General features: G+C 48.1%; 1 protein-coding gene across 2 annotated transcripts in view; it reads left to right on the forward strand.

The window, feature by feature from the left end:
• LOC116988135 overlaps positions 1–9,325 on the forward strand; it is a 28,423-nt gene that overhangs the window by 13,121 nt on the left and 5,977 nt on the right. For both annotated transcript variants that reach the window (XM_033044646.1, XM_033044647.1), the window contains exons 6-9: positions 379–563; positions 2,833–2,922; positions 6,889–6,966; positions 7,380–7,439. In XM_033044646.1, coding sequence (XP_032900537.1) covers positions 379–563; positions 2,833–2,922; positions 6,889–6,966; positions 7,380–7,439 — 413 coding nt within the window. The remainder of the gene's footprint in view (positions 1–378; positions 564–2,832; positions 2,923–6,888; positions 6,967–7,379; positions 7,440–9,325) is intronic.

Genomic DNA, 9,325 nt, shown 5'->3' on the forward strand with positions numbered 1-9,325 from the left:
GCATCTATTGTCTATTGTAACTGCGTGTGCGTGCGTGTGTGTGTGTGTGTGTGTGTGTGTGTGTGTGTGTGTGTGTGTGTGTGTGTGTGTGTGTGTGTGCAAGTTGTATTTGCACGTGCGTGTGTGTGCAAGTGTGTATTTGCATGTTGTGTGTGTGTATGTGTGCAAGTGTATATTTGCACGTGTGGGTGTGTGCACAAGTGTGTATTTGCACGTGCATGTTGTGTGTGTGTGCACCTTCACACATGAGACGTGTGAAGGGAAGACATTGTGCGCGAGGCGGGCTGGTATCATTGTCTAACGGCCTGTGGTAGATCTTGCCCGCAGTGGGGTGCGTCTCCTCCATTCCCGCTTTAACGCTGTCCGTCCCCTTCCCAGGCATGACATTCCCCACCTGATTCAAAGGGCAGCCTCACGCTGCCAGGATAAATCCAAGCGGGAGAATTCTATGGGATCGCTCAGCTCCACGGATACACAGAGCGAGGACAACATGTCTGACACCGTACACCTCTCCTCCTCTGCCGCTTGCCGACAGTCCTTCTCCGCCTCACCAGACCTTCTAGGTGAGTGGTTCAAGTTTATTATTGTCACATGTACCGAGGTACAGTGAAAAGCTTTGTTTTGCATTCTAACCAAACGCATCGGATAATATGTCGGAAGGAACTGCAGATGCTGGTTTAAACCAAAGACAGAGAGAAAATGCTGGAGCAACTCAGCGAGACAGGCAGCATCTTTGGAGAGAAAGAATGGGTGACATTTCGGGTCAAGACCCTTCTTCAGACTGAAAATACTGTACATAGATACAATCAAGTCAAACTCGAGTACGATAGGTAGAGCAAGGGGAAAGATACAGACTATAGTTCTCAGCATTGTAGCGCATCAGTTCCAGGGACAAAATCCAATGTCCACAATGGGGTAGAGGAGGATTCCCTGCACGTGCAGGTTGTGGAGCTAGCTCTAGGGGCTAGCGGAATCAAAGGATATGGGGATGATCAGCCATGATCACAATGAATGGCGGTGCTGGCTCGAAGGGCCGAATGGCCTCTTCCTGCACCTATTTTCTCTGTTTCTATGTGCAGAGCACTTGCAGAGACGGTTGTCCCTTGGGTTTATCTCAGGGGGGCACAATGGGTAGAGCCACGGTCTCACAGTGCCAGACATTGTCTATTCTGACCTCGGGTGCTGTCTGGTTTGCCAAATTAATTGACGTCCAGGTTTGTGGAATGAATTGGCCCTCTGTAAATTGCCACTAGTGTGTAGGGAGTGGATGCGAAAGTGGGATAGACAATAGGTGCAGGAGTAGGCCATTCGGCCCTTCGAGCCTGCACCGCCATTCAATATGATCATGGCTGATCATCCAACTCAGTATCCTGTACCTGCCTTCTCTCCATACCCCCTGATCCCTTTTGCCACAAGTGTCACATCCAACTCCCTCTTAAATATAGCCAATGAACTGTGGCCTCAACTACCTTCTGTGGCAGAGAATTCCACAGATTCACCACTCTCTGTCTGAAAAATGTTTTTCTCATCTCGGTCCTAAAAGATTTCCCCCTTATCCTTAAACTGTGACCCCTTGTTCTGGACTTCCCCAACATCGGGAACAATCTTCCTGCATCTAGCCTGTCCAACCCCTTAAGAGTATGAACAGCTCACAATCCACAATCATCCACAATCAGTACCCCGTTCCTGCCTTCTCTCCATATCCCTGAAACTCCGTTATCCCTAAGAGCTCCATCTAACTCTCTCTTAAAAGCATCAAGAGAACCGGCCTCCACCACATAAAACTAGTGTGAATGGGCGATCGATGGTCAGCGTGGGCACATGGACCTGTTTTAATTCTGTGACTCAATTTCAATCAATCTCAGTCACATCGAAGGGACTTGTATTTCTCAATGGAAGGAACAACCCCATTAGACCCTTGTACACAGATACCATCATACATGCCTTCAACCCCACTTTGATTCTGCCTGCCATTAAACTACGCCACACTAGGGGGCAGCCGCGAGCAGCCAATTAACCCACAAACCCGCACTTCCTTGGGATGTGGGAGGAAACCGGAGCACCCGGAGACAACCCACTCGGTCACAGGGTGAACGTGCAAACTCCGCACGGACAGCACCCGAAGTCTGGGCCGAACCAGGTGCCTGGAGGTGGCAGTAGGCAACCAGTTTGTGAAGCAGCTTTCTCTTTGCTTTGAGGAGTGGCGTGGATAGACGGAACGACTGCCAGAAGGCGTAAGTTGAGTAAGTTGAGCTCAATTCCCTCCACAGATGCTGCCTGACCCGCTGAGTTTCTCCAGCACTCTATGAAACGTCACCTATCCATGTTCTCCACAGATGCTGCCTGACTGGCTGAGTTACTCCAGCACTCTGTGAAACGTCACCTATCCATGTTCCCCACAGATGCTGCCTGACCCGCTGAGTTACTCCAGCACTCTGTGAAACGTCACCTATCCATGTCCTCCACAGATGCTGCCTGACCCGCTGAGTTACTCCAGCACTTTGTGTTTTCCTTGGTAAACTAGTTCAGATCTCCATATATATTTAATGTTTTATCTTCACATAAATTCCATGAGTGCAAATTTTCATTACTAGATACTTGGACACAGAGTGCTGGAGTATCTCAGGGGTCAGGCAGCATCTGTGGAGAACATGGATAGGTGACGTTTCACAGAGTGCTGGAGTATCTCAGCGGGTCAGGCAGCATCTGTGGGGAACATGGATAGGTGGCGTTTCAGGTTGGGACCCTCATTCAGACTTGTCTCATCGACTGGCTACATGGTGGGAGTGGGTGGGGCTGCAGTCTGAGTTATGATTTAATCTTTGATTTTAGATGAATCCTATAACAGGAGCTCCAGCAACATAACGTCATCAAGTGAAGGAGGAGACTCCATGGACAATGACCCCGTCACCCCATCGCAAGGTAGCAACGGGGATTTCCACAGTTCTGCTTCACACAGGGGGCTGGGGGTTTCATTGAATGAATTTCTGCGATGATTTCTTTCAGAATGAACTTGACATGAGTGAGATCGAGTGTGTGTAGGTCGATGCGTGTGTGCGGCCCCGGGCCTCGACTAGTGCTGTGCTGTTCCCAGCTCTCTCCTGCCCCAAGTAAGCATGCAGGTACAGCAGGCAGTGAAGAAAGCGATTGGCCTACTGAGACCACACCTGGAGTATTGTGTGCAGTTTTGGTCCCCTAATTTGAGGAAGGACATTCTTGCCATTGTAGGCTGTGGGCCGAGCATCAAAAATGTGTCTAGAAATAGGATTTTGTTACCCAAGTCACCAAACTACATGAAATTTTCACATATTGTGTAAATTTTTTAATATAAATCACCCCTGAAACTCGATATGAAGAAGACTTGCACATTTCTATTAAATTAGAGAAAAACCGGAAAAATGTCGGGAATTTTTTAATCCAATCAAAGCACATTTAACATTGAGTTGTCTGCCAGTTGGCCAATCACACGCTTTGTTTCAGGCTAGCACACAAAATGGCTGAGGGGGCTTCACAGATGCCTGTTTTACTGGAGATTCCGATTTGTTGTTCTGTGGAATAAATGTCGTGGAAACTTGCAGCAGGTTAATTGTATTTAGTGGAAAAAGCATTAAAAAGGCCGAAGAAAGTGCTGCGGTGGATTAAAGTGCAAGAAAGCCTTCAGTCCCTGCTGATGTGCTGGAACACAAAGAAGGCCCCCATGAATCAACTCTAACTGAAAGGTAAGACTAAAGTCTGAATTTATGAAAATCTATCTGTATGGACTTTAATTAATTTAATTGCACCCTTTATAATGTGAATAAATTCATTCATTCATTCATTCCTTATTCATTCACTCACTCACTTACTCATTCATTCATTCATGAAATTGAGGGCCTAAACTATAACACAGTCAATTAAACATTGTCACTAATGCCAGCTTGTTGTAGAGTAATAAATCTTTAACAGCTAATCTCGGAGCTGCCTGCGAAAACTTACCGGGAAAAAGTGCTCCGATCGCGGGGCCTAGGTACTCGCGGTAAAGTGAAGCCGTGGTCTCAATTAATAAGCGGCCGATTCGCGATCGCGGAGCCGCGGATCATCTCCGCGGGCGGGCGGGGGGGGGGGAGGCTGTACATAGTGCCGTCTGTAGCGGTCGTTTTCAGACCCCGATAACGGGAGAAAAACGGAGGGATATCGATCGCTCTTTACCGCGAGTTCCTAGGTCCCGCGATCGGAGCACTTTTTCCCGGTAAGTTTTCGCAGGCAGCTCTGAGATTATTTGTTAAAGACTTATTACTCTACAACAAGCTGGCATTAGTGACAATCTTTAATTGACTGTTATAGTTTAGGCCCTCAATTTCATGAATGAATGAATGAATGAATGAGTAAGTGAGTGAGTGAATGAATGAATAAGGAATGAATGAATTAATTAATTTATTCACATTATAAAGGGTGCAATTAAATTAATTAAAGTCCATACAGATAGATTTTCATAAATTCAGACTTTAGTCTTACCTTTCAGTTAGAGTTGATTCATGGGGGCCTTCTTTGTGTTCCAGCACATCAGCAGGGACTTTGAAGGCTTTCTTGCACTTTAATCCACTTCGCAGCACTTTCTTCAGCCATTTTAATGCTTTTTCCACTAAATACAATTAACCTGCTGCAAGTTTCCACGACATTTATTCCACAGAACAACAAATCGGAATCTCCAGTAAAACAGGCATCTGTGAAGCCCCCTCAGCCATTTTGTGTGCTAGCCTGAAACAAAGCGCATGATTGGCCAACTGGCAGACAACTCAATGTTAAACGTGCTTTGATTGGACTAAAAAATACCCGACAATTTTCCGGTTTTTCTCTAATTTAATAAAAATGTGCAAATCTTCTTCATATCGAGTTTCAGGGGTGATTTATATAAATATTTTTACACAATATGTGAAAATTTCATGTAGTTTGGTGACTTGGGTCACGAAACTGCAGAATAAAGCTCCTCGGCCCACAGCCTATTGAGGGAGTGCAGCGTAGGTTTACAAGGTTAATTTCCGGGATGGCGGGACTGTCATATGCTGAGAGAATGGAGCAGCTGGGCTTGTACACTCTGGAGTTTAGAAGGATCAGTGGGGATCTCATTGAAACATATAAGATTGTTAAGGGCTTGGACACACCAGAGGCAGGAAACATGTTCCCGATGTTGGGGGAGTCCAAAACCAGGGGCCACAGTTTAAGAATAAGGAGTAAGCCATTTAGAGCGGAGACGAGGAAACACTTTTTCTCACAGAGAGTGGTGAGTCTGTGGAATTCTCTGCCTCAGAGGGCGGTGGAGGCAGGTTCTCTGGATGCTTTCAAGAGAGAGCTAGATAGGGCTCTTAAAAATAGTGGAGTCAGGGGATATGGGGAGAAGGCAGGAACGGGGTACTGATTGGGGATGATCAGCCATGATCACATTGAATGGCGGTGCTGGCTCGAAGGGCCGAATGGCCTACTGCACCTAATGTCTATTGTGTATTGTCCTTACCCCTCTCCTGCCCTCTTCCTCATCACCGATCCCATCCTCATCCGTCCAGAGGCAGTGTCGAGGGCAGAGAGACACAGGGGGGGTCTCAGCGCAGGGGTAACACAGAGGGTCAGACCCAGGGGGACAGTGATCTTTGGGATGTGGGAGGAAACCCGGAGGAAACCCACACGGTCGCAGGGAGAACGTGCAAACTCCACACAGACAGACAGCACCGGACAGGGGGGGTCAAGAGTGTTTTATTCTCATGTGTCCCAGATAGAACAATGACATTCTTACTGTTTTATCTGGGACACATGGTAATAAAACACTCGTGAACTTGCTCTACGCTGTTGTCTGTCTGTCTGTCTGTCTGTCTGCCTCTGTCTGTCTCTCTCTGTCTGTCTCTCTCTGTCTGCCTGTCTGTCTCTCTCTGTCTCTCTCTGTCTCTCTGTCTCTCTCTGTCTGCCTGTCTGTCTCTCTGTCTCTGTCTCTGTCTCTCTCTGTCTCTCTCTGTCTCTCTGTCTCTCTGTCTCTGTCTCTGTCTGTCTCTCTCTCTCTGCCTCTCTCTGTCTCTCTCTGCCTCTCTCTGTCTCTCTGTCTCTATTTCTGTCTCTGTTTCTCTCTCTGCCTCGCTCTGTCTCTCTCCGTCTCACTCTGCCTCTCTCTCTGTCTCTCTCTGTCTGTCTCTGTCTCTGTCTTCTCTGTCTGTCTGTCTGTGTCTCTCTGTCTGTCTGTCTCTGTCTGCCTCTGTCCGTCTGTCTGTGTGTGTGTGTGTGTGTGTGAATGAACGAACTGCTGGTTTAAATCGAAGGTAGACACAAAATGCCGGTGTAACTCAGCGGGACAGGCAGCATCTCTGGAGAGAAGGAATGGATGACACTTCGGTCTGAAGAAGGGTCTCGACCTGAAACGTCACCCATTCTTACTCTCCAGAGATGCTGCCTGTCCCGCTGAGTTACTTCAGCATTTTGTGTCGATCACATATATATATATATATATATATATACGCACGCACGCACACACACACACGCACGCATGCTCACACACACACATACATATGTACACACACACTAATACATGCATACATACATATGCACACATGCACGCACACACACATACATACACACACATATATGCACATACATATACATACATGCACGCACACACACATACATATACACACACACATACGCACACGCACAATAATAGTGCACTATAATAACAATAACAGTCTATGTAGTTGAGAGTTTATTTGAGGTTGTCGTGTCCAGCCTGATGGCTGTAGGGAAGGAGCTAGCAGATGGTCACAGGATGAAGGTGCTGACGTCTGGGCCAGCCCAGAGGGGAGAGGTCGACACTGCCCCGCCTCGCCAGGCTTTCCCTCTCACGTTTATTTCCTTTATTTCCTTTATTTCCAGCGGCCACAGATGACCAAAACAAACAGGATATGGAGACAGACGATGCTCCAAGCCTGGACCCAAAGTCCACGGATCGAGGTACTCCTCACAATACAGCCTGCTTTCACTGACATTTAAAAATGACACAGAGTGCATGATCAACTCAGTAGGTCGGGCAGCGTGCGTGCATGCATGCGTGGCTGCGGGTGTGTGGGTAGGAACTGCAGATGCTGGTTTAAATCGAAGACAGACACAAAATGCTGGTGTAACTCAGCGGGACAGGCAGCATCTCTGGAGAGGAGGAATGGGTGATGTTTCAGGTCGGTCTGAAGAAGGGTCTCGACCTGAAACGTCGCCCATTTGTTTCAAGGCTCAGTCAGAATGGGGGTGGGATGGGATGAACAGGGGGTAGGGTGGGGTGGGGGGCTGTGGGGAGGGGGGGGGGGGGTATTGAGTAATGCATTAAGTGGCTGATTCTCTGATCAGCTCGCCTGGTTTTATCTTCTTCTTAGTAAACTGTCGGAGTGGAATCTACAGTGTCCCGAAACCAGTGATCAAGGAAATGAGCACCAGTAAGTAATGGACGTTGTTTAAAGATCAAATGCATTGCTAAATCACTAGACCACAGACAATAGCAGGGCTGCCAACATTGGGTGAGAGTTGGGAGTGAGAAATTGTGAGAGACCAAGCCTGAGGGAGCATAGCGACCGGGGGGGGGGGGGGGGGGGGAAGGAGGTGTGGGGGGGGGGGGGGAAGGAGGGTGTGGGGGGGGGGGGGGGGGAGGAGGGTGTCCCTCTCCCATTGGTATGGAACATTTGCATTTTTTCAGCTTGAAATTGTGCAATATGGTGAATACTGTAGCGAGTCTTTTAACTTACACTTGAATGCAATATATATGCTTAAATTGGATTGGAGCGTTTTTGAAAGGGGGGAGGCTGTGCGATCACTGATCACTGATCACTGGCCTTGGGGGTACCCGGTGAGGGAGTGGAGCAACCGAGTGGGGAAAGGGTGTGGAAGAAGGATGTCCCCCCTCCCAGGGTAGGAACCTTTTGAAATTTGATGCATTAAAATCATGTTTTAGTGCACTGTAGAAGTATGATTTCAATGTTTTTTGTATGAAGTATTTTTAAGAGGTAACTTTTTAAGGGGTAACTTTATCCACACAAAGGATGATGGGTGTATGGAACAAGCTGCCAGAGGAGGTAGTTGAGGCAGGGACCATCCCAACATTTAAGAAAAAGTTAGACTGCTACATGGATAGGACAGGTTTGGAGGTATGGACCAAAAGCAGGTAGCATAGCTGGGACATGTTGGCGGGTGTGGGCAAGTTGCACCAAAGGGCTTGTTTTCACACTGTATCACTCTATGACTACATTATACCTCCACCATGCATGAATGATTCAAAATCAAGTGATCGAGTTTTATTGCCATATACTCAAGCATAGAAACATAGAAAATAGGTGCAGGAATAGGCCATCGGCCCTTCAAGCCAGCACTGCCATTCAATATGATCATGGCTATTCATCTAAAATCAGTACCTCTTTCCTGTTTTTTCCCCATATCCCTTGATGTCGTTAGCCCCAAGAATTAAATGTAACTCTCTCTTGAAAACATCCAGTGAATTGGCCTGCACTGCCTTCTGTGGCAGAGAATTCCACAGATTCACAACTCTCTACGTGAAGAAAGTTTGTTCTCATCTCAGTCCTAACTGCCCCCCCCCCCTTTATTCTTAAACTGTGACCCATGGTTCTGAACTCCCCCAACATCGGGAACCTTTTTCCTGCAGTTACAGTAAGTGAAAATCTAGCAGGCAAGCAGGATGCTTTCTCCAACCACCCCCATTTGAAGTCCACTATCTTCCACCATATCTACCCAGTGCTTGGTACTTACTTCCAGCAGCCACTGGTTGTCCTCCAGGATGCACCGAGCCGCAGCCTGATCCATGCCGGTCACCTGGGTAATTCGGCACAGAGACTCTCACGGCAGCGGCGCAACGCTTCGACGCCTCCGACGGCCCGGGACTCTTGCACTGAGGATGCTCCATGGCCGGAGCTGCAGTGAGCGACTCGCCAGCCCGGCAAATACTCGCCAGCCCCGCTCCCCGTCCGCATCTGTTCCCGCCACTGCTTCTGCTTCCAACACCCATGGCCCATGCAGTTGTTATGAGTTTTGAAATTTTCGTTGATCACAGAATTTCTCACAACAGAGCAAGAGAAATTTGTAATCAGCATGATAATTTGGTGAAATGCGTGATTCTCACGCTCAATGAACGGGAGTTGGCAGCCCTGCCTCTCTATCCCCCTCTCCTCCCTCTCTCTCTCCCCCTCTCTCTCCTCTCTCCCCCCCTCTCTTCCACTCTATCTCCCTCTCACCCCCCCTCTCTCTCCCCCCTCCCCTCCTCTCTCTCCTCTCTCCCTGTCTCACCCCTCTCTCTCCCCCCTCTCCTCTCTCTCCT

Source organism: Amblyraja radiata, chromosome 26 (genome assembly GCF_010909765.2).
Source record: "Amblyraja radiata isolate CabotCenter1 chromosome 26, sAmbRad1.1.pri, whole genome shotgun sequence".
In the NCBI taxonomy this organism is placed as follows: Eukaryota; Metazoa; Chordata; class Chondrichthyes; order Rajiformes; family Rajidae; genus Amblyraja; species Amblyraja radiata.